At 39.9% G+C, this 26,584-nt stretch overlaps 1 protein-coding gene across 3 annotated transcripts in view; it reads right to left on the bottom strand.

The window, feature by feature from the left end:
• LOC132378620 (catenin beta-1) overlaps positions 1 to 26,326 on the bottom strand; it is a 42,481-nt gene extending 16,155 nt beyond the window's left edge. For all 3 annotated transcript variants that reach the window (XM_059945709.1, XM_059945711.1, XM_059945710.1), the window contains exons 1-4: positions 26,239 to 26,326; positions 3,885 to 3,938; positions 2,060 to 2,287; positions 1,587 to 1,840 (exon numbers count right to left, since the gene is read on the bottom strand). In XM_059945709.1, the coding sequence (XP_059801692.1) occupies positions 1,587 to 1,840; positions 2,060 to 2,287; positions 3,885 to 3,897 (495 nt within the window). In that variant the 5' untranslated portion in view covers positions 3,898 to 3,938; positions 26,239 to 26,326. The remainder of the gene's footprint in view (positions 1 to 1,586; positions 1,841 to 2,059; positions 2,288 to 3,884; positions 3,939 to 26,238) is intronic.
• Between the last annotated feature and the right edge of the window lie 258 nt (positions 26,327 to 26,584).

Below are 26,584 nucleotides of genomic sequence, written 5' to 3'. Positions count from 1 at the left end.
TGGGGAGAGAACTCAAAAAGCAGAGATGCAAACAGACTTGGGAGTCCTTGTGCAGGATACCCTAAAGGTTAACCTCCAGGTTAAGTCAGTGGTGAAGAAGGTGAATGCAATGTTGGCATTCGTTTCTAGAGATATAGAACATAAGCACAGGGAGGTGATGTTGAGGCTCTATAAGGTACTCGTGAGACCACACTTGGGAGTATTGTGTACAGTTCTGGGTTCCTTATTTTAGAAAGGATATACTGACATTGGAGAGGGTTCAGAGAAGATTCATGAGAACGATTCCAGGATTGATAGGGTTACCATATGAGAAATGTCTGGCAGCTCTTGGGCTGTATTCTCTGGAGTTCAGAATGAGGGGGATCCCATAGAAACACTCTGAATGTTAAAAGGCCTGAACAGATTAGATATGGCAAAGTTATTTCCCATGGTAGGGGATTCTAGGACAAGGCACAACTTCAGGATTGAAGAATGCCCTTTTAGAACAGAGATGCAGAGAAATTACTTTAATCAGAGGGTGGTAAATCTGTGGAATTTGTTGCCACGAGTGGCTGTGGTTGCCAAGTCATTGGATGTATTTAAGGCAGAGTTAGATAGGTTCTTGATTAGCCAGGTCATCAAAGGGTATGGGGAAAGGCAGGGCAGTGGGGATGACTGGAAGAATTGGATCAGCCCATGATTGAATTACGGAGCAGACTCTTATGGTCTTAATAACTACATGCTGTACCTGTAAATAATATCCACAACATCTGTCTGATTAAAAAGATACACAAACACAAACTGTAAGCACTTGACTCAATTTGTGGAGGAACATGAGAATAAACGGGAAAAAAGAACCTGAGCTATCCCAGTTTCATACTTAAATACACCCTCAAGTGACAACTCAACAGATAACACTACATGGGCAAAAGTTGTCCGAAGCATTGCACACTGACAGCAAAAACCTAAACAAATCTTCAATGCTGAACACAATCAATGGTATTCCAATAACTTTTCTAGCATCACTATGACTAACAAGCTTGTTTCAACAAAAATTAAATTGTGCCTACTAGTTTCTGCAATTCAGTCCGAAAGGAATTTTAAATGGAATGGACAAGTAGCAGCAACTTATTGGCTTTTGCTTTTTTTTGGTATCTGGGCACCATAGACAAGTGCAATAATATGTTAAGTAGAGTTACATCACCAGAATGGTCTGGCCAAACAAGGGCTTTCATACTTGCTTCTTTAATAGATAGTTAATCATGAGTGATAAATCTGAGCTTGCAATTTACTTCATATTTACAATTGGCAGCTTAGCAGTTAGCGTGACCCTATTATAGCTGGGGGGTGGGGGGGAACGCTGGAGTTCAGAGTTTAATTTCAGTGTTGTTCTGTATGTCATCCCCGGGTAATGCTTAGGTTTTCTCCGGGTCCTCTGCCTCTGGTTTCCTCTCAGTCCAAAGACATAACGGGTAAATTAGTCATTGTAAATTGTCTGTGATTGGGTTTGTCAGGGGCAGCTGGGGTGGTGTGGTTCGAAGGGCTGGAAGGACCTACTCTGTGCTGTATCATTGAATAAAATAAATAGGTTATAAAGGTTTCTTTACCTGGTCCTCATCATTGAGCAGTTTTGTCAGTTCAGGTATAGCTCGTGTAGCCAGTTCTGCATCATCCTGATAGTTAATTAGGTTAACAACAGCATGCTTCAGCATCTGTGAAGGTTCAGCTAAGCGTTGCACATTGGTTGGGTGCGCTGCATCGAACTGTGTGGATGGGATTTGCATGCCTTCATCTAGTGTTTCAGGGAACATGGCAGCACGAACCCGCTGGGCTCTTGTCATAGCATACTGTCCATCAATATCTAAATCACAGGAGAACAGAATAAAAATTGGGAAGCAAAAAAATCAATCTTGTGAAACAGCTAAATGTAACTATGAATCACTATTTCAACCGGTACTAAATGGAGTCATTCCACTGCACCAAAGACAAGAAAATTAATTATTTCAATTCACTGGAATCTAATTCTGTATCACTAACTATAGCAGTAGCTCTTAAAAACATTTGAGGAAATCATACTTACCAGTTACTTGTTCTGGTGTGAAGGACTGGGAGAAACCCTGTTCCCATTCATAGAGCACATGACTGGTATCCACTTCCTCCTCTTCCGGATTGCCCTTGCCGCTTAGTGAAGGGGCAGTAGTCGTGGCCCCAGAATGAATGCCTGAATCCAAATATGACTGCTGCTGCCAGTGACTGACCTGGGCTTTACGATCTGGTTCCATGGCCATATCCAGTTCCATCAAATCAGCTGTGGCCCAAAGTAGAAAAAAGTCAAGATTTTAATTTCAATTCATTGTTATTTAATGTACAACCCTCAGTATAATTAGGTCAGAGTATCTCCAGAAATGTCAGCACTTCATGGGTCTATTTGCAATCAGTCCCAACAAACCAGGACAAATTGTTGGTCCTCCCTTCATTATGCATACTACCACGGGAGCAATACCTACAAACCAGCAAACCGAGTGGCACTATGACTACATGCAGATCTACCTCAAAACCTCAACATATTACCAGGGGGCTTATGACTTTCAAACTTCAATAAACATAATTCTATTTTATGTTAGATGAATAAAGGGTGATCTTATTAAGTAAAGCCAGATCTTTAGAGAAAAGTAGCAAATGAAACTATCATAAAATGGAGGTGCACATTACCATTACTGGATGATGGGAAGCCTGGGGCTGATCATCCATCTCATCAAATGATACGACAAGATAGAGGCCAAGTGGCTGACTTCTGCTCCAATGTTCTAAGGTATAAATTCTGCTGGTTCAAACCAAAATCCCTTCCCCCCACAAGCTCCCTGAACCAGCCATCAGCCCAAGCCTCCTCCCAAGTTTGGCATCCCTGTCCTGAGATTATTCACAATGCACTGTACAAACTGAATACTATTCATGTGGCAGAAACCACCCACATCTACTCATACTCCCAACGTGTCAGCTATCAGACAAGTAATTCATGCTGTTATGTTGCACACTTGACAATTTCAATAACCTCCCACTAACCCAAAATTTATTGTCTTCATTTCCCCGCTTTAGTCAACAGAGTGGCATTGCCAGTAATGCAGCTTTCACAGGCCTCCAGCAACTTCAATTCAATTCTGACCACTGGTACCTTCAAGTTTGTACTCAGTAGCATGAGTGCATTGACAGAAGCAACTTTAAAAAAAATCAACAACTTATGACCAGTTGGTTTCCCAGCATGCTCTAATTTCCCCCCATATCCTAAAGACATGATGGCTGCTAACTTACTCCTAACCCTGGAGAATCTGGGGCTGGGGTCAGGGGGCATCTGAATTATGAATTAAGTGGAATTGGTCAAATTACTGAGAACTATTATAGTTTCAATGAGCAACTGCTCTTTTTATAATTGTAAAATATAATGAAGCTGCATTTCATAGTTCCTAATGGAGCAATTAAAAATTACCACCCGTTTGTCTCATGTCTCCCAGCCCCTGAAGCCTTAGAGGATCACCCACTAACAGCATATAGGTATAGTATATCAGTAGAAGTGAATCTACTTAAAGCAACTGAAAATTCTGAAAATTTACATAATTTGGAACTAATCAGAGAACCCTAACATTTTGACTAACAGCTTTATGCCAAAATCAGTGGAATATGCATATATAAGTTGATTGACAGAAAATACTTTTTCAAATATAAAAAAATCAATAACCTTACCAAGCTTTCCCAGCAACAAGTGCCACAGATGATCCAGCAGCAGCACTCAGTACACAGAATTAACCAGTCCAGCAGGCAAAAATATGCAAATATATCAAACCTCAAACTGACTGATTTTAATTGTATAAATCAAGATGTGGTGCACAAGAAGCCAAGAAATTCTGTACCTGATGTAGTCATCTCTTCAGCTCAATTCAGCCTTAGCCTTTTACTTCCAATCCCTGAAATACAAAAATAACAAAGATCAAAAACAACAGAATAAATACCAATTACAAGTAGAGAATATATGTACACCGATGGTAAGTGGAGCCCAACTTTAATCTTTGCCAGGACTCAGAACAGGATTCAAGGAACCATTGAAAATCACTTGTCCTGCAATCCAAAAAAATTCACTTTGTTGCATTCAACACCACACAATGCTGGAGGAACTCAGGGAGCATCTGTGGAAAAGAGTCAACAGTCCACGTTTCAGGCTAACACCCATCATCAGAACACATCTCATTCCATTAGCAGCACTTAGAGGGAGTTTGGACAACATCACCCTAAACCACATCAATAAGACTATACTTCGGGCAAAATACAATATTGCCTAAGTATATAAAGTATCCTCATAGATTTAACTGCTAGCCCATCACTTCCACACAATTCTCCTGATTTGATAGTTTGTTATTTACCAAAATACTAAAGCATAGCAAACAGATAATCAAAATTGTGGTAAATAAATGTTTGCTTGGAGGTCTAATATCTGCCAGTTTACACTAGCCTTTACCGGTTTTATAAACGATGAAATCACTTTTATACATTGACAATTATAGTTTTGATAGAACACACCAACAGCAGATTGCTAATAGTTGTGAATCTATATGGCGAATAAAGCTGATCTTTGACATTCGAGGTGTTTGGTCAGGCAAATGAACTGTCAGAATAGAGGAATATATAGATCATGATAGGCAAATTGGTGTGACATGCAACATTCAACAATTAAGATGAATTTAAAAAATGTATTAAAAAAGTTAAAGGAAAGATACAGAATAAAGTGTGCATAAATTGCAGCATGTATTTGCTATGTGAACAATATTGTTCTGCTTTTACCATCTTCCTGGCAGCCACATCCCAGGCTTGCATCAAAAATCGATTTTAAACTTTATCCCTGAATATCCCTGAAATCTGGCTCACTAGCGTGGACAAGTCAAGCCTACTCGCAAGTTAAAGGCCTGGATCCTGCCTTCTCCCTGTATCATTTGACGCCCTATCAATAATCTAACTCCCCTTTAAATAAACTCGAGGACTATGTGTCCATACTATCCATTGCAATGAATTCCAGATTCACCATCCTCTGGGTATAGAAATTCCTCATTCTTTCCAAATAGATGTCTCTATTCCAGGGGCTACCAACCTGGGATTCATGGTATTAAAAAAAGTTGGGAACCCCAGTTCTATTCTGAGGTTGTGCCCTCTGATCCTAGACTCTCCCCAATATAAGAAACATCCTCTCCACATCCATTATCTAGGCCTTTTAATATTCAATAGGTTCCACCTCCCTCCTACCCCCAATTCTAAACTCCAGCAAGTACAAGCCTAGCCTCATAGTCCTCATATTTTAACCCTTTCATTCTCAAAAATATTTTGTGAACCTCCTTGGACCCCCTCTGCACATCTTTTCTTAGAAAAGGGGCCCAAAACTGCTCACAATTCTCCAAGTGCAGTCTGATTATTGCCTTATAAACCTCAATACCCTATTATATTCTAGTCCTCTCGAAATGAATGCCTACATTGCATTTGCCCTCTTAACACTGACAACTTATGTTAGCCTTTACACCTTGGTTTTTGATTTTTTTCATTTACACCTTTATTCTTTCTACCAAAGTGTGTAACTATACCATATTCTAACCCCGCAGACACCCTGCTCCAACACTACCTACCCCTTCATCTTGTATCGTCTGCAAACTTGTTACCGACAGCTAGCCAGAATAGGCCCCCTTTATTGACACTGCCTCCTGCCAGTTAGCCCATCTTCAATAAATGCTAGCATCTTTTCTGTAATTTGTACCAATAGAATTTAACAAATGCAAAAGACACTTGTACTTTGTTTTAAATTTTTAGTCACTCAATATTGTAGGGCAATAAGATTTGGATACAGGCAACCACATCAATTGGATTGTCATTATCTCTCCCTAGAAAGTAAGTGCATTCATGTGCTAAGCACAGCTCAAACTTCAACTAATGATTTGCACTGCTGTTGACAGTATGTCAGATGACAATGAAGGATTAGAGATCTCAGCTAGTTGAGACCAGCAATACACGTTCAATGTCAGGAAACCAAGGAACCACTTACAACTTCAGGAAGGTGAAATGAGGAGAACACTTACCAATCCTTTGAATGGTCAGCAGTGGAAAGGATGAACAACTTTGAGCTCCTCAGTGTGAACATTGGCCCAATACATTGATGCAATAAAGGCAGCACACTAGCAAGCTCTATCTAATGACAGTATAATTGAGGACGGCACTCTGACTGGAGGTTCCAACGCATAGTATCACAAGAGGCCATAGAGTAGTGGTTGCCAACCAGTCAATTGCGACGGGCCGGTCAATCTGAGACTTTCCCAGCAGATTCCGAAAAAAAAAGAAATGCACACTGGGCATAAGGGACCGGAAGTAAAACCCCGTAACCCCGGAAACAACCTCTCTTTACAAACAGCTCTCCTTAGCATAATTGCTATATTACCATTATCCTCATTGGTATTAACTTATTTTATAATGCTCACATTACAACACTTCTCCCCCCCCCTTTAAATTCCAACATTCTCCAAATCTAAAAGAACTGGGAAACAAAAAACAGTGGCGTCATTAGCTTGCATACCCCTGAAACTTACACTAGTGTCTCAGTAACAGTTTACCAATACAAAACACCTGAAAAACGTGGCAGGTTCAACATTCAGTCTAACAAAAGAAACTGGCCATTCAAATATTCAGTCTGTCAGAAGGTTTGCGAGGGCAATGTGCTGCAACAGATGAAAATTATTAAATCTAAGTACAGGAGCTGTCTTACTGACAGACACCTCACAGACTGTCTCAGACTGGTTGTCTGTACAGCCAAATTTCAGGGAACTAGCAGAAAATACTCAGCCCCAGTCAATTATGCAACAGTCAATTTTTATTCATTTATTTTTCGTGTTGAAATAAAATTAAATAGTGAAACATAGAATTAAAGGTGTTGTAATGTGAGCATTATAAAAATCAGTAATACTAATGAGGATAATGGTAATATAGCAATACTCCCGCTACGGAAAGCTGTTTGTAAAGAGAGGTTGCTTCCGGGGTTTTACTTCCATTCTTTCCGCCCTTGTCTAAATGATTTAGTAGGTCGACCTTGCCTTTCTTTCACTAAGGCCGAGGTAGGGGATTAGGTTGGCCACCACTACCATAGAGGATGTAGACTCCATCACAGGCACATTCCTCAAGGTGAGTAAGATCCATCACTGACTCTCACCATGTGGGAGAGGCCTCTTCTCATTAACACCATCAAGGAGGAGATACAGGAGCCTCAAGACCAACACTCAGTTTAGGAACAAGTTTTCCCTCTCATGCCCATGAACACTACCCTTTTCTGCACTATTATTGTTGTAATTTCTAGATCTTTATGGCTTTACACTGTACTGTTCCCACAAAACTACTTCAGCACGTCATGATTCTGAGCTTCACTTCTAAGGCTGCTTTCTCTGCAAACTGGATGACTTAAGGCAAATCATTAGAGGTTAAACACAACTGTAGGGAATGAAAGTAAATCTTCAAAGTATGAAGTATAGTGGTCACCTTTCAGTGTCCGGGGGCTGATAAACTTTCCACTTACTAACAGCTCAACAACACCAGTTACATGTCCAACACTCTGGTGTTTAAACTTATCAAAACATTTTTAGAAATTAGTTGTGGAAGGAGTGTATTCAGTCTCAGAAGTGGGGAGGGGAAATGAGGGGAAGGTGTAGGGCAAGAGAAATAGAATTCACTGGCTTTTATAGAGCAATTGCATCACACAGGAAGGCACTGGTCTGTCATGTCAGTATTGGCTTGAGGCAACAGCAATCAGGCTAGCCAGACTTCCTGCTCTCTCCCTATTCCCATGCAAATTATTTCCTCTCAGATTCTCAACCAGCTCCACTTTATGTGATACAATGCTATCTGCCTCCACTACCATTACTGGCAGTGTAGGTGTAGTTTTTAATTAAGTTGCGGCCCAAAGTACAGAATTTCAAAACTTGTAAGTTTTGAAATTGCTTGTCTATTTGTTACACCCAGTTAAAACATAGCTATCATCCAAATGTACATTTTCACTGCTCCATGTATCTATGCATATAGAGATAGCCAATGAAAATTATATACAAATGTCTAAACAGCAAATCCCCAGGAAGGACATGTTACTGGGATAGTGAGCCTGGGTGAGCAGTATTTCAATAGCATACGCATTTGACAAATCTGTCAGACAACATCAGGACGACAACTGGCTTCGTTATCTGCATTAAAGGGGGAAATCAAGAGGCAAAATTCCCTCATACCTGCTGTCAAAACACCATAAGAGCAGGATCAAGATCAAGATAATCTTAATTGATGCTTTTATCTAGATTTTGAAACTGCCACACTTTGTTTACATGCTAAATGTAAGAAGAATTCTGTGGATTGATTTAAAAAGCACCAGATGAGAGTAGTGCAAAACCAGTCATACTTTATTCTACAAGTCAGCCATAATCAAATGGGAATATCAGGCAGGACAGTTGAATGCTCCTCACGTGGATGTGGGAAAGCAGGGAGACCTCTGATGCCCCGATGACTTAACCTGAAGCTTAGAACACTCTGCGTTAAGGAATCAGTGCTGAAACTGGATGAACTTCAGATCATTTTGGAGGCTGAGGGGGTGATAATTATGGATTTTACATTGATAGGCTGGAAAAACTCCTGTTTGATCTCTCCAAATCCACCAACATGTGATTTCTAAACAGAGGGAACTCAAGTTCAAAATACCTGAAAATAGAAGGACCAAGTTTAATAAGCATTTGAAAGTATGCATAGCTTACTTAAGTCGATATAAATTCCCAAATCAGCACATACCTCTATCACAACTTATTACCTACCAGATATTATTCAGTCAGATCTGCTTTAACATGGCACAGTTCCTTTTATCTGACATTTAAAAGATAATCATGTTCAAATCAGTTTCACCTCCAGTTTTGAAATTCCACTGCACAAATCTCTCCACACCCTTATGAATCATCATCCCACAACTCCAATGTACATGGGTTACTCACTGAGCAACAAATGCTGGACAGCCATTCAAAATTACCAGTTTACTACACATTAATCATAACTTTTTAGTGAAGTAATACATTCAACTCATACGATCAAAAGACAGATCCAAAGTAAATGCAAAATAAAAATGACTACAAGACTGAGTAATCATTTTGTTATGCACATATTCTCCCAAAAGGAAATGGCACAAAGCCGACAGACACAGTAGTCGCAGGTCCTGATTAGTCATGAGGACAGACACACAAACATTTACTCATTCTCTCACCGATATAACTCCACTGCCCAGTCAGGTATTTATTGCCATGAACCTAGGTTTTATGCTATTTGTTAAACGTAACAATATCTTCGACAATTAAGAGCCAAAGATATTAAGCATTCATTCTTTTAACATTCCCTTCTTATTGACAGCAACACTGCCACGATAATCAACATAATCTACATTTCAGCACTACAAACATGAAAAAGGGTAGCACAAGTTTGATTCGTTAAAAGAAATTAACACTGTTCTACAATAACATATACACCATAGCCAACTTTTCTATTTTGTCTCCGGAACGCAAACACCAATATATATCCCAAAGTAGTACTCTAAAGACAGGATGGTGCAACCATGGCTGATAAGGGAAATTTAAAACATTAAAGCAAACGAGGGGGCATACAAAAGAGAAAAAATTAGAAGTTACAGGATTGAGAAGCATTTAAAATCCAACTAAAATGCCATGAGAGAAAAGATGAAAATTGAAGCTAAAAAAAAAATAAAAAGAGTAAAGAGAGGCGACAGTAGATAGATATTGGACAACTTGAGAGGTCATACTGGTGGACAAGGAAAATGGCTGATGAATAAGTAGCTTGCATCTGTGTGGAAAACACTAGCCGTATGCAGGAATTTTGAAAGTGTCAAGGGTAGAAATGAGTGCAGTTGCTATTACTAAGGAGAATGTGCTTGAAAACTGAAAGGTCTGAAGGAGCTAAGTTACTTGGACCAGACTGTGTACACCCAGGGTTCTGAAAAAGAGAGATTGTGGAAACATTAGTAATGATTTTTCAAGAATCAATAGATTCTGGAATGATTCCAGAAGACAGGAAAATTGCAAATGAGAGGAAGGCAGAAGAAAAAATTATAGGCCAGTTAGCCGGACCTCAGTGGTTGGGGAAAATGATAGAGTCAATTGTTAAGGATGTGGTTTCAGGGTATTCTGAAGGTACGTGGCATATTAGGACAAAGTTATCATGGATTTCTGAAAGGAAAATCTTGCCTGGCAAATTTGTTAGAATTCTTTGAAGAAATATCAAGCAGTATAGACAAAGGAGAATCAGGGGATGTAGCGTCCTTGGATTTTCGGAAAGCATTTGACATGGTGGCATACATGAGACTGCGTAACAAGTTATGAACCCATGGCATTAATGGAAAGATACCATCATGGATAGAACATAGAGTGTCAGGGGGCAGAAGTGAGTGCATTTGCTAATACTAGGGAGGTGCTTGGGAAGCTGAACAGTCCAAGTCTCCTGCACTAGAAGGATTATAACCCTTCATTATGAAAGAGGTAACTGAAGATACTGTGGAGACATTAGTAATGATCTTTCATTCATGGTTCTGGAAGACAGGAAAATAGCAAATGTCACTCCCCTCCAAGGGAGGGAGAATAAAGGAAATTACAGGCCTGTGGTGTTGATTGTTAAGGATGAGGTCACAGTATTTTAAGGTACAGACGAATGACAATTGGTGGATGTTGTGTTCTTGGATTTTTAAGAAAGTCTTTGACAAGATGCTGTACACAAGGACTCTTAACATAAAAGCCCGTGGAATTACAGGAAAGAAACTAGTATAGATAGGGGATTGGCTGATTGACAGAAGGCAAAGAGTGGGAAATAAAGGTTGGCTGCCAATGACTAGTGGTGTTCCAGAGAGGTCAGTATCGGGACTGCTTCTTTTTACATATGTCAATGATTTGGGTGATGAAGTTGATGGTTCTGTGGCCAAGTTTGAAGACAATACAAAGACAAGTAACAGCAAGTAATGTTGAGGAAAATTTGACCGCTCTTAGACTGTACTCCTTGGAGTTTAGAAGAATGAGGGTGATCTCATAGAAACATTTTGAATGTTGGAAGTCATGGACACAGTGGATGTGGCGAAGTTGTTTCCCATGGTGGGGGAGTCTAGTACGAGAGGACATAACTTGAGGATAGCAGTGCACCCATTCGAAACAGAGATGCTAAAAAGTTTTTTTAGCCAGAGGGCGGTGAATCTATGGAATTTGTTGCCTCAGGCGGCAGTGGAGGCCAAGTCACTAGTGTATTTAAGGTAGAGATTGATGGGTATCTGAGTAGTCAGGGCATCAAAGGTTATGGTGAGAAGGCAGGGGAATGGGACTAAAGGGGAGATTGGATCAGCTCATGATGAAATGGCAGAGCAGACTCGATGGGCCAAATGACCAACTTCAGCTCCTTTGTCTTATGGTCTTATGTCAGCAAGACCAAAAAACTAATTATAGACTTCAGGAGGTCCATGAGACAGTTCTCATTGGAGGATCAGAGGTGGAGAGGTTTAGCAACTTTAAATTCCAAAGGTGGTGTTATTGTCTATTTCAGGGGACCTGTCCTAGGCCCAGCATGCAAGTGCAATTATGAAGAAAGCACAGCCGCGCATCTACTTCCTTAGGAGTTTGTGAAGATTTTGGCATGACAAATTTCTATAGACTGCCTGCATCACAATCTGGTATGGAAGCGCCAACGCCTTTGAATGGAAATCCTACAAAAAGTAGTGAAAATGGCACAGTCCAACACGGGTAAAGTCCTCTCCCACCACTGAGCACATCTCGCAGGAAAGCAGCATCCATCATCAGGGACACCCCACGACCCAGGACAGACTTCTTCCTGATGGCAGGAGTGAAAAGAGAAGGTACAAGAGCTTCAGGATTCGCACCACCAGGTTCAGAAACAGTTCAGCCTCCTGAATCAAAGGGGATAACTTCACTCGCCTCATCACTGGAATGTTCCCACAATATTGCTTATTTATTTATTGTTTCTTGTTGCATTTGAACAGTTTGTTGCTTTCTGCACTTTAGTTGAATGTCTAAGTTAGGCAGTCTTTCTGATAATAGTTATCATTTTAGTAATCTGAGTACACCCACAGGAAGATGAATCTCAGGGTTATATATGGTAACATATATGTACTTTGATAATAAAATTTACTTGGAATTTAGAACAAGAGGAAACTCACTGAAACCTTTCAAATGTTGAAAGGCTTAAGTAGAGTGGATGTAGAGAGGATGATTCCAATGGGGAAGAGTCTAGGACCAGAGGCCTCAGACTAGAGGAACATCCATTTTGAACAGAGATGAGGAATTTGGCCCAGTCATTGGATATATTTAAGGCAGAGGTTGATCCCTTTGGTACAGGGATGGTGGTTAAATTGAAGCATGTGGGGACAGCAGTCTGGAGAGAAGTGTTGGAGATGTCAGTAGAAACAGTAAGCTGGCATGCACACTCCCTGAGTACCCAGCCTGGGACGTTGTCTGACCCGGCCACCTTACCTTGGGGGGGGGGGGGGGGGGGTGCAGGTTGACTCTGCAGAGCCCTCCTTGTATCTGCTGCTGTTACGAGCAAGGGCTGCTCACCTGGGAGGGAGCTATATCTCATGGCTGGCATGATGTTGCATGCCTCGAAGCGTGCATAAAAGCCATTACAGCGCCAGGGAGTGAGGCATCAGTGGTACAGCCACTGTTTTCCTTTGCGTAGTCAGTAATGCATAAAATGGTAAATAGGTTACTTTAGAGTAAATTACTACAGGCTTCAGAATACAAAATCTATTTTTAAACTGCACCATAGAATAGTGTATACATAAATCTTCATAATGTGAATTCTAGTTATTAGAGCACAGAATCAAATTAACAAAACAAACCATCAAACTATCAGTAGAAATTTAGTTACAGATTAGAAATGTAATTTAGGGATTAAGGAGTTTAAGTATGGGATGTACAATTTTAATTGCATTGCTCTAAATTACATTAGCATTTTTGGCTGCCCCAAAGTACTAATTAATCCTGTATTTTGAGGTTCGGTAATACTGCACCCTAGTTAGTGACCACCAACTTCTTACAAATATCAACCTCAGAAGTCATTCAAATGAATCATAAGGCCTGGCAGCATTTTAAGACAGAGGCAGTTAACATTATAGGTTGATCACTATCTGAAGTTTTCACAGGAAATTTACACTTTTCTTTGTAAAATCTCAAGACCATTTTAGTTATTTCCGATTTCTAGAAATTTACATTTGAAAAAACAATCAACTTTTTTCAGCTACAATACCTGTGCTAGGCTAAGAAACTGCACCATCAATGCCAAAGCAAGAATTTTCAATCCTATTCTTAAAATAACAAACTGATTGAACCATGAATTTTGGAAATTCTTACAAATGCATCTTATTACAGCCAGAATTTTCTTTTGAAGTCAGATTTCCAGTAAATCAACTAGTAGCAATTAATTTGAGTCCTGAGACTAGATCAGCACTCCTGCTCTTGCCCCCACCCCCTCTTACAACAGAGAACTATGCCACAAAGCAAGGCAGATCTCCAAAAATCCTGGAGAGCTGTGAACAAATGCTGACAAGCAACAGCAAAAGAACTCCTAACAGGCTACCTCATCCCCCAGCTGACAGATAAGCATGCGACTAAAAAACCTCCATAAAAGGGAAACAGTTAAAAAAAAATTCCAAAAAGGTAAAAAGAATGTGTAAAAGTATTTACTAAGCCCTACAACTGAACCCTAGATAAGCATTAAAAAATTTGAATTCAGTAGGAATTTTTGCTTTCCCCTCAGAAAACAATGGTCAAAACTATTCAAAAACCACAGGAACAATTAAGAGCTCAGAATCTTAAAAGGCTGTAAGTGGAGACTCTGCATGCAGCTCTGATGGTTATCAAATATTCCTATTTGGGGCTACTACAGCTGAAATCCAATCACTGCCATGAGTACCATCAGTTAGCAACATTGTTTAAGGGATTTTAGAAAAACTATCAATCCACGAAATCAGACCCCTGCATTCTCCAAAAGGAAGTATGGAAGGCATGCTGGGATGCCGGCATGATTGAAACGCAGGGCCTTTAGACCCTCACTCCCAACTATCCTGCTGGTGAATGGAAAATAAAACTGAAGACCTAAGAGCAAAATAGCAGTACCACAGGGACATCAGACAGTGTTGAGTGCTTCACAGAAACAACTCACCTCCGCCATTTTGGACACAGTGCTGCAGCCCGAGGGGCTGATCACTCACTGCAAAGACTGAACAGCTGAACCTTCTAAAGGTAGAGGAGGTGGAGTCCACAATGGATTAATTCATTCTGCTGCACAAACATGGCGGTTTCCTCTATTCTGCTCACTCGGCCTGGAACATCTACCAGTCATTGCTGTCAAGTGACATCCATTTTATCTGCCAGGTTTTCCATCACCATCCTGGTAGTGGTGTACATTACACCACTGTCCAGGCAGGAACTGGAGGAGCTGAGCACTGTGATCAGTAGTCACAAAACAGTACAACATGACGCCTTCCCCATCATTGTAGTGCATTTCAACCAGGACAGCTTGAAGAATTCTTTAAACAACTACCTCCAACATATCGCATTTGGAACCAGAGGAGCTTATATGCTTGACTACTTTTTACCACAATCAAGAACACTTACCACGCCATCCTACACCGATCACCGAGCCGCACTTCTATATCTGGTGTACATAAAGTCTGCGGCACCAGTGTGAGGACCAAGGGGTGTGGTCAAGAGCGGCAGAAGAGCACTTATGGGACTGCTCTGAGCCAGTGAACTAGGGATTCAGGGACTCATCTTCAAATCTGAAATAATATGCAATACTTCAAAACGTGTGTGGGTGGATGCGTGCCTTTGTGAGCATACCCAAACCAGAAGCTGTGGATGATTCATAGTCTGCAGAGGGCTTGATCTCAAAGTTCAGAGTCAAATTTATCAGATTACATACAGGTCATCACATGCAACCCTGAGATTCTTTTTCTGCAGGCATACTTATCAAATCTATAGAACAAAAACTACACTGTAACCATCAGAAACTGTAAACAAACTGTGCAAATGCAGATATAAATAGCAATAAATAACAAGAGTGCTTAAACAGATGCAATTATCCCTTTTTGTTCAAGAGCCTGATGATTGAGGGGTAGTAACTATTCTTGAACCTGGTGGTACGAGTTCTGAGACACCTGATGCCAGCAGCAGAAAAAAATTAGCACGTTCTGGGTGGTGAGGATCTCTGATGATGGATGCTTTTCTACAGTAACATTTCATATAGATGTGCTCAATGGTTTGGCCAAATCCACTACCTTTTGTAGGATCGGGGTGTTCAAGACCAGTGATACTGAACTGTACAAGTAGTCCAGGTAGAAACCACATTATTTTAAAGAGCAAAGAAACAATTATGATTGATGTTAGACTGAATAAGAGGATGCATTCAGCTCTGGCAGGGTTTGCAGATTATTACTTCCTATAAGGCAAAATCTAATATCATGAATGGGTGTGATGCTTCAATCCCAGATGAGCTCAACACCTTTTATGCATGTGTTAAAAAGGGAGAATAAAACTACACCTGTGTGAATCCATTCAGCATCTGGTGATTCTGATGCCTATCTTGGTGACTGACTGCAAAACAGCTTTCAGGGGAGAGCCCTGGTGATGTATCTGGTGGGGCAGTGAAAACCTGCACCAACTGGTGGGAGTGTTGAAGAACATCTTCAGTCTCACTACTGCAGTTGGAAGATCCTACCTGCTTTAAAAGGGGAACAATCATACTACTGCCCAAGCAGAGTAGCATGAACTGCTTTAACCATCACCCAGCTGCACTCACATGTGTGAAGTACTTTGAGAGTTTGCCCAAGAACATAATCAATTCCTCCCTAAGGACCTGGACCTGCTACAATTTACTTATCACAATAGGTAGGTCTAAAGCAGATTCAATCTCACTGGCCCTCCACTCTGCTTTGTATCATCTGGACAACATGAGGAATTGGGGATATAAAAAAATCATTTTGAACCTATGTAACCTCTGGCTAAAAGAATAATTGGGACTGAATAGTAATTTTTGAACTGAAGTAAACTGTCTTCAGCAGTTAGCTAAGACAGGCTCATTACCAGTTCTCTTTGGCTTGCAAAGACACTGAGAGTTTGAGAATATTGTACCCTCTTTTGAATAGGAAGAGGAGAACTGACCGATAATGACAGGAATTAATATCCACCTGTAATTAAGTCAGGGCCTAGCAAAGGGAATAACTGATGAGGACTGGACAGCACATCCACCTGTAATTAATCCTTGATCTAGCAGACCCTCTTATCTGTAACTAAGTTTCTCACCAACAGACTTAGTGGGTATACCAGTTCAAATGACATCTTGCAACAGTAACGTATGGGGCTTACTATGTATAAATATACGGCTGTAACCGGAGAGAGGGGGCCCACTTGTCGGATGGTGGCAGTACTTACGTGTCTTCCCTGACAACTGGGTCTCAAACTCCTGCAGGAGGGTGCCCAATAAACTGTTGTAACTACAAGCTGCTGCTCTCCCGAGTTTTAATCAGATCCAACTTTAACAGCATTACCAACATCAGGCTGCTGGTTATTGATTACAGCTCAGTGGTCATCATACCTCAGTTACAATCAACAAGATGCAAAAACTGTACTTCAGTACTCCACTCAGCAACTGGATCCTCAGTCCTCATCATGAGGCCAGTCAGTGCAGAACAGAAATAACATCTTCTCACTGACAATCAACACTGTCGTACTTCAAGGATGCGTGCTGCACTCTACACCCACGACTGAGGCTAGTCACAGCTTAAACACCATCTATAAATTTGCCAATGGCACTGCGATTGCTGGCAGAATTTCAAGTGGTGACAAGGCAGCATACAGGAGTTAGAAAGATCAGCTGGTTGGTGTCACAGCACAACCCTGAACTAAAGTCACAAAAACCAAGGAACTGACTGTGGACTTCAAGAAAAAGTCGAGGAAGCACCTCCCCACCCCCACTCAAATGGATCTGCGGTGGAAAGAGTAAGCAGTTTTGAGTTTCTGGGTGTCACTATCTCTGAAAATCTATCCTGAGTACAACATATAGATGCAGTTACAAAGATGGCACGACAGCGACTGTATCTCATTAGGACTAGTATGTCACCAAACACTCGCACAGTGTATTCTATCATCGTTCGATATGGAAGGATCACTGCACAGGATCAGAAAAGGCTGCAGAAAGTTTCAAACCCAGCCAGCTCCATCATGGGCACGAGCCTCCCAGCACAGAGGACATCAAAAAGAGATGCCTCAAAAAGTTGGCACCCATCACCCAGGACATGCCCTCTTCTCAATTCCACCATCGAAATGGTGGCACAGGAGCCTGAAGGGAACCAAGAGGTTTATAAGCCAGTTCTCATTGGAGGAATCAGAGGTAGAAAGTGTCAGCAACTTTAAATTCTTCAGTGTTATTTCAGAGGATCAAACTTCAAAAGGTGTGTGAACAGTAAGTATAGTGGCTGGCTGCATCATAGCCTGGTATGGAAGCTCCAATGGCCTTGAATGGAAAATGGTAGCAGAAATGGGCCAATCTATCATGGATAATGCCCTACAAAGGAGCACTGTCATACAAAAGCAGCATCCATTATCAAGGACTCCACCACCCAGGTCATGCTCACTTCCTGCCACTGCCATCAAGAGGAAAGTACGGAAGCCTCCAGACTCTCACCGCCAGGTTCAGGAACAGTTATTACCCTTCAACCACCAGGTTCTTGAACCAGAATGGATAACTTCCATACACTGAATTGCTCCCTCAACCTATCAACTCACTTTCAAGGACTCTTCATCTCATGTTCCCAATGTTTTTTCATATTTGCTTAGTTGTTGTCTTTGGCACATTGGTTGTTTGTCCATCCTACGGGGGGCAGAGTTTCACTGATTACAGCTCCTGGACTTATTGAGTATGTTCACAAGAAAATGGATCTCAGGGTTGTATACGATGACATTAATAATAAGCTTGATTAATTATTTAATTTAATAAATTTAATTTAATTATCACTTTAATAATAAATTTACTTTGTACTTTTGTATTTAACATTTCAGGTACAGCTTCTGCCCCTCCACCGTCAGTTTTCTGAGTAGACAATGAATCCATGTACACTACCTCACTACTTTTTCTTTTTTAAGTTCTTTTTCCACCATTTAAATATTTTTTTTAAAAACAGCTTTGTTTCATTTATCATGTATTGTATCGCATTGTACTGCTGCTGCAAAACAGATTTCAAGACATATGCCAGGAATATTAAACTTGATTGCGATTCTGATGCTTTACTCCAAAAGTTATTGTCACCACAGAACAGAAATTCAAGATTTAGAATCCTGTACAAGTTAAACTGGTACAAAAATAATATCAGTCACAATCAACCAATGTTTTAGTTAATCAACTTGCAGTACTTTTAGTAACTGAAGCACTTCTGTGAAAATTCAGATGTATTACATTAAAAGTGCTTTAGTTATAAAGTAATGACTAAAAGTACTAAAAGAACAAAATGTTTTCAATGCAAAATCATGTCAGTCAAAACTATTTTATACTCCATATCCCCATCCACTTTCAAATCCAATTGTATGCAAAACCAATCTATACTGCCCTGAACAATACTTACTGAGTAGGTAGCAAATTAGCAGAAAACATTCAAATTGCCATTTACCATAAGGTACAAGCCCTCCAGAAATCCAAGTTTGGGGGGGGGGGGAGGAAATGCTGGTCCAAGTCACTGCAACGTGGCTAGCCCAGAAGTACTTCAGCACAAATTTCCCAAAACAAAACTATGCCAGATCGATCTCTCAGCTGAAACAAAACATTTTAAAATCACTTTCAGCAGAAAAGCAAGTTTGTTTTAAATCAACAGGTTTAATTTAAAAAAATTAGTAAAGGATCCTGGACACACAACATGGCACAAGAAATCATGAATTAGAAAAGAGAAAAATCATTCAGTCTTCCATGGCAAGTTTTATATTTCATAGAAATTCCTGACAGTAGGCCCTTACCACCAAAGTATGAACCAAAAAATATATAGCATACTTAACAAGCCATATCAAATAGGAACACAGATATCAGAAAACAAATTCTGGTTTACTTTGTTTTTCCCTCTCTGCTTTGAAAATTAACTCAATGACCTTAGCAGCAATGATTGCTAGTCCTGTTCCAAAAATACAATCTAAGCAGGTTTTCAAAACACGTCGCACCTATTTCCTCTCCGAATGCCAACTAAAATACTCCAGTCCTCCATGGTGCAACATAACAGTATGATATTCAAGAGTAACTGAAGTTACACAAGAATCAGAAGAGCAATCTGCAAAATTAAAATTTTCCAAACATTAAATATTTTCAATGAACCTAGGCGATGCAAACAATATGTAATAGCAAGTTACTATTAAAAGTGTCAAGTTAATAGAATAATAAACTTAAATCAAAAAACCTTCAGCCTTGAGGTCAACTAAAATCAAACTGGACAGAGATGGCCTGACAGAAATGCGGGATGTAAAATTATGCCAATAATACGATTTTAGTTCAAGACACTGTAATTAAGTAAATTAAGCACTTTCTAACTTCCCTTAAGGTATTTGCAGGACACTCAGACCAGGTAAGACATATTACAATGACTGCAAAATACCCACATCCTTGAAGCCCCTAGTGATTAGATTGTGGTATTAAAACCATTTAGGCCCAAACAATGTGCATTACTCTGCAGTGTTGTGTCATTACTCCTCCACGCATATGGAATTCATCTTACAAACTTCAAAGGACCAGCAGTCTCTGTACACCTCACTGCAAGCGCACAACACCACATTCCTTCCAGTGTGCCATACTGATTGCATTTCCAGAACCACAACTTTAAAGGCAGTCTTCCACTGGTATTGGCACAAGTTAAAAATTCTCTGAAATAAAGTAGGCATTGTAAAAAGATCAATTTTACAGCCTTAAAAAAAAAGCAAAGCAGGAAGCCATTACGAAAATGAACTATGAAAGCAGTCTGGATTAACTTGAAATCAGTTCAAACGACATTAGCATGACAACTTAATGACGACTGAATTCTGAAAATCAAATCGAAGTTTGTCTTTTTTTTAAAAAAAAGCAAAACAAAATTAATACCAAGATTATCAGTGAGACTGTCTACACTTTATTAGTTCATGATCCCATCCCAACAGCTTACAAAAGGAATACTACCCAGGGCTAAATTCAACTTTGACACAGTTAATTCCCATGCACAAAGGGTTTCCTAATGATTACAAAAATAGTGGTAAAAGTTGCAGCATGCAAAGAGACTGAGCCACACAAACCATGGATTTCAGCAAGACCTTTGACCAGTTTCACAAAACAAAATGTTCAAGACCAGAAGCCCATGGAATCAATGGGAGTGTGGAAAACTGGATCTAAAAATTAGCTCAAGCCAAGAAGCTTTTAACATTTTTGTTGGAGTTCTAAGTGACTCAGTACTCAGTCCATTGTTACCCCACAGGTTACATTATGATTTAACTCTTAAATGGAGCATAATCACGGACATTTTCAGATGACGCAAACCATAAGTCAGAGGAGCAATACAGGCCATTCAGCCCATCAAGGCCTCTCCACCATGGCTCATATATTGCTCTCAACCCCATTGCCCTGCCTTTTCCATGTAACCTTCGATGTTCTTACTAATTAAGAACCTACCACCCTCTGTTTTAAATATACCCAATGTACTGGCGTCCACAAGCATCTTTAACAATGAATTCAGATTCATCAATGCCTTGTCAAAAAAAAAATCATTTCTTTTCCAAATGGATATCCTTTTTTTCTCACACTGTGTCCTCTGGTCCTGGATTCCTCAAATGTAAGAAACATCCTCTTCACATCCACTCTAGGCCTCTTAATATTCAATTAGGTTTCAATGAGATCACCCTCATTCTTCTAAACTTAAAATAGAAGAGTCAAACACTCCTCATACATTCACAAAATGCTGGAAGAATTCAACAGGCCAGACAGCATCTATGGAAAAGAGTACAGTCCTTAAGGGTCTCTACCCAAAACGTTGACTGGACTTTTTTTCCCCATAGGTGCTGCCTGGCCTGCTGAGTTCCTCCAGCAATGTGTTGCTCAGATTTCCAGCATCTGCAGATTTTCCCTTGTTTGTGACTTCTCAGACATTAAACCTTTCATTCCCAAGATAACTCTCATGAACCTACTCTGGACCACCTGCAGTGCCAGTGCATCCTTTCTTAGATAATGGGCCCAAAATTGCTCACAATACTCAAATGCGGTTGGACCAATATGTTATAAATCCTCAGAATTACACACTTTTATATTCTAGTCCTCTCAAAATGAACACTAACATTGTATCTGCCCTTAATGTATCGACCTGCAAGTTAACCTTCTGAATTTGCTCCCAATTTAGAAAACAGTTTATATCCACTACCTTCTAAATGTAGAAACTCAGACCTCCTTTAAATCGTTCCTTTCACACCCTAAAACCCTGCACTGGGGGAAAAAACATCTACCCTTTCTATGCCCCTGATATATAGCTCAACAAAGTCACCTCTCAGCCTTCTTTCCCCCAGTGAACACTCAATATACCCAATTTGCCCTCCAATCCCAGCAACATTCTTGTAAATCTGTTCTGCGCCTTCAGTTTAATCACATCCTTAGTACATCATGACAACTAGAAAGACACACAATCCACTTAAGTACAGCCAAACCAACATTTTGTACAGGTGTAACATGACATCCTAACTCTTGTACTCAATGCCATATCCTGTATGCCTTCTTCACTGGCATATGTAACCATGTTAAGATTGGAGAAGCTGGAATAATTTACTTTGAAATATATTTTAATTTTGAGGGGAGAATTATGAGGGGCTTGGCCAAGAAGGGCCCAGTTTCACCAGTAAAGAACAATGGCTTCTGTCACAAACGTTATGCAACCTTCATATCGCAAAATATTCCTGAATGCTTTGTCATCCATGGTCTCACATGTTAAGCAAATGCACATCATATGTTCAAGTCTGATAGCAACTCAAACTGGAAATACTGGATCAGCAAATGGAAAGAAAATGATTTAATTTTCTTGAGACATTCAATTCAAGGCATCCTACCAAGGCCATTTTTTTTCAGATTTGAAAAGGTGGATGCTTGCAAATAAAATAGCATATCTGTATCAATTTTTAGCTCAAAAACCAAGATTCACTTCAAAATATTTCACGGAGCTACAGTAACTACATATTATGCTTTGTACTGCTGGTGCATACCATCAACCTACTTTTTGTTTATAAGAAAAACTAAAATAGGCATAAAGGTTGGAAACCATTTACATTTCATTACCTCAAAAGGTGTTGCATTTAAATACATTACCAGGACCATATGAAATATCGACCATATCCTCTCACAACCACAATATACTTTGGCCAATCTTTCCCAAAGTTTCATAGCATAAAACCTACAGCACGCACAAGCCATTTCAAGTCCTCTATTACCTGTTTATCTAGCTTCTACTCAGCTGTATCTCAGCAGTTTGTTTCAATTATCACATGTTCCAATGAGGTCCATTTTTTTTAAACAGAGAAAGATTTGACCAAATTCCAGACACTAAATCTGGTACTAACCAGGATTACATATGAATGCCCATCAATCAATCCAATAATAATCTGTCTCCTTTACTGAAAATATGAGAACATTTTGGTTTTAAAGTATTTACAAATATGCTTCGCAAATCTGAATTTCTTTTAAAATTGTGAACAGTAGAGTCAGTACAGATGAATGACTCATATCTAACGAAATGTGAATCAATTTGCAAACAAAACCAATCATTTCACCAACCAAAGTTTACTGACAACATTTCACATCTTGATGTTTAAAGCTTCAAGCTTCTTTGTTTATGCCTTTAAGAAAAACAAGACATGCAGTTACATGTAGTCAAATATTGTTGTCAAGCAGCTTGCAATAGCAATGGTATTAAAAGCCAGCAATCTTGGCTGAAGGAATGTTTCCTTTGAACAAACAATCTGCAACTATTGGGAACACTCAGAGATGAAGGAATTCAGATTAGGCAGTATGGAAATAGTGGAAATTTCAGCTTGAAATCTTTCATGTAAACAAAAAGGTGTGCATTATTTCAAAAGGTATTTCACTCATGTCAGTCTGGACTAGACATTAAAATTCAAAACACCACCAAGTTTAACAAAATTCTCTGTCTAAAGAGCAAACACGAGAAAATCTGCAGATGCTGGAAATTCAAACAACACATACAAAATGCTGGTGGTACACAGCAGGTCAGGCAGCATCTATAAGGAGAAGCACTGTCAACGTTTCGGGCCGAGACCCTTCGTCAGGACTCGGCCCTAGACATCAACAGTGCTTCTTCCTATAGATGCTGCCTGGCCTGCTGCATTCCACTAGCATTTTGTGTGTGTTCTCTGTCCAAAGACTTTTTTTTAAAAAATGAATTCATTTTCAAACCCAAAGCTTCTATCAACATTCACAATATGGCATAACTGAACAGTTTCGTTATCTGCATATGAGCCAGATAAAGTTAGAATTTGGATCTACCAGGCACTGTTGTGAAATCTTAGCTACCAACAAGTTTGAAAATTGTCCAGCTTGATGTAGGCATTCTGTAGTAAAAGAATGAAAAACAAATCACCTACATGGCAGCAACTTATCTAAAGGTGACTACATTCATAAGAATCACTGGCACGATTAACAAGCAAGGCAAACTTTAGTAGAGTTATCTACTCTCCAGATTATTTTTGACAGAGCCACCTATTTTCACTATAGGAATGCAGCAAGAACAAAAATGACTTCACTCTCTAAATTGCCATATTTCAAATGTTTATATAATGTATTATAAATAACATCTATGTTACAAGTAATAAAATCACATTGCAAACTGCACAAAATACCTGTGCAGTTTCACACTAGACAGATAATTCAAGTTACACAAAACAGTGATGTGTCACTGCACACAACTCTGATGTGGCATTGCACTAAATTCAAGTAACCTTCACGATGGTGAAACTACATTGACTTTCTTTTTAAAGATTTTCTCTGGAAATTCACACTCAATTAGGAAAATTAAGACAGAACAAATAATGAGACTTAAAATGAAAACTTAGCTCTAAGAGTTGCAAGTTTTGTTCATCTAGTTTCCTGAATATATTTGTATTCTCTAACCACATCCCAAACTTAAACATGTTAAAAGATATTGCTCCAACAAAATTAATTTAAACAAAAATCAGCTTTCAGCCAATTAACAGACCTACATCACTCCTCTACAGCAAAACACTATTTTCAAATACTGTACGTCTCGGCAATGCACCACAGAACATAGTGTACCTAATATTCATTCAATAATGAATCCCTCAATTAGTGAGATACGAGCATAATTTGCAACTATGCAAATATAAATAGCACAAACAACAAAAACTAAGAAATATTTGGAAGATCAGAAACATTTGTTTAATCAACTGCTTATAATTAAACCATATAAAATTATGCCATGAACCATAGACAAAACTAAAACTTTTAATTATGATCACAGAAAATATAAGGGGCTGCAAGTATGTTAAAAATAAGCCTTTTAAATTTTAGAATTTGTGGTTACAGTCCATTTTTAAGGAAACAGGTAAATATCATAACAGATGTCATCAAAATTTCACAAAGAAAACTTTCTACACACTTCAACAGTTATAAATCAAATCAAATGTGTTCACATTGAAGTTAAATTATTTTGGTGCAGAATGCACTGAAATACCTTACTATTTCCTTATTCAAAATATACCAGAAGTGAAGATCCTTGCTCTCACGTGCCCTTGTTTTCCCAACCATTCTTAAAACTAATGAAACTCCTTAAATATGTAAATTAAAACAAATTCAAATTCTTAGATACGCATTTCCTCAAGGAATTAAATCAGTTTCTTCCAACTAAACGAGAGCAAGAAATTAAATTATTTTCAGTTCTGACATAAGAAATCAATTCACAAGAAAACATTAAACAACTTCAACAGAAAATAGCAGAAACATTTAAAATTTATTTCTGTCCAGATGAACTCAGGCATGGATCTTAAACCAAACATTTTACAATGTACCTGAAGCTACCTTCAATTAACAAAAAATCCTTTGAAATGCAAACTCTGTGTTAATAAGCAAGTTTCATTTTGCACCACTGCAATTTAATTCACACACTTCCCCGTCCAGCTCCAAGCCAAAAACTAAGTCCATACCACAACCTGCACCTTTCCTGGGTAAAGGGCAGTTCGTCTTCTCATTGAATATAGAAAAGGGCTATTCTCCAGCACACTTCACGGTTCGGTTAATGGTTACTCGCAGACTGGGAATGCCGAGGAAAGAAATGAACAGAAATAAACCCCTTCCTCTTAAAAGGACATGTAAATATTGTATTAACAGCGTACAAAATTATTTCTAGTATTTAAATAGTAGCCTACTCTTTGAGCTTGATGACACTTAAAACTATACATCAAAAAATTCTGTCATCATTTGAAACTATTTCTTCCAACAACAGAATTTTCCTTAAGGGGCGGGACAATACCTTTCCCCTTTCCTTCCGCAGCGTATATATGCCGACACCCCGGAGCAGGTGTGCCACAACTCCTCGGCAATGTGGATCTAAATCATTTGCAACCCAACCCAAAAAAAAGCATAACGAGGTATTTAGAACCGCACCTAGCACTCGTCACCTCAACGTGCCCATACACTGGCATCACACTTCCTCAACCCCGTCCACATGAACAGACCGCCAAGGGACAAATAAACAATCCACATATGCACTTTCGCTTCCCTCTTCCAACAACGACCCCAGCCAAGTGTCTGGTCTAATACTTTCAACAGCCACCCACCCACAGGTAAACATCCAGTGCCCTTCTTCAACCCCTCCCTCCGTAAACACCTTCTCACCTCCCCCCATACCCGTAAGTACCCTCCGGAGGTCCGGTTTCCCGACTTCCCCGTCGCCGGGAGCGACCCAGTCCCCTAGCCCATGCCCCGCGGGAGAAGCTGGAGCAGCCGCCCGTCTTGAGGCCGCACCTCCCGGGCTCAGCCTTACTCCTGGTCATCACACTATGGGCGCCCCAGCCGGCAGCAACGACGAAACCTGGCCTCTAAGCGGGGCCTACACAGCGTTTCCCGCACCGTGCGACTCCTGGCCAGCCTCACCGTGCAACGCGAACCCAGCCGCTCCCTCTCCACCAGCCTCCGCCACCGACACCCACACCAACCAAAATGGCGACCGACAGGGGCGCTGCTTTTAAAGGGACGACTGCGCGGTCGTGCGCCTCCGCAGCGACAAGTAGTGCGAGCGCCAAACCAATAGCCCAGAGAAGGGGGAATGCATGAAGATACCTGACTTACGGTTCTTGATTCCCAGAACAGTCAGATCAGGGAATATAAAATGGAATATTATATTGTATTTCAAACACAGACAGAGTTACTTTCTGCATCAGGAATTAGACTGTCTATCATTCCCTCTCTACTTCTTCTTCCCCTCTCCCCGGTAGCGGTC

Source organism: Hypanus sabinus, chromosome 20 (assembly GCF_030144855.1).
Source record: "Hypanus sabinus isolate sHypSab1 chromosome 20, sHypSab1.hap1, whole genome shotgun sequence".
Lineage (NCBI taxonomy): Eukaryota > Metazoa > Chordata > Chondrichthyes > Myliobatiformes > Dasyatidae > Hypanus > Hypanus sabinus.
The sequence above is the reverse complement of the archived record's forward strand: the minus strand, read 5'-3'. Positions and strand labels throughout refer to the sequence as shown.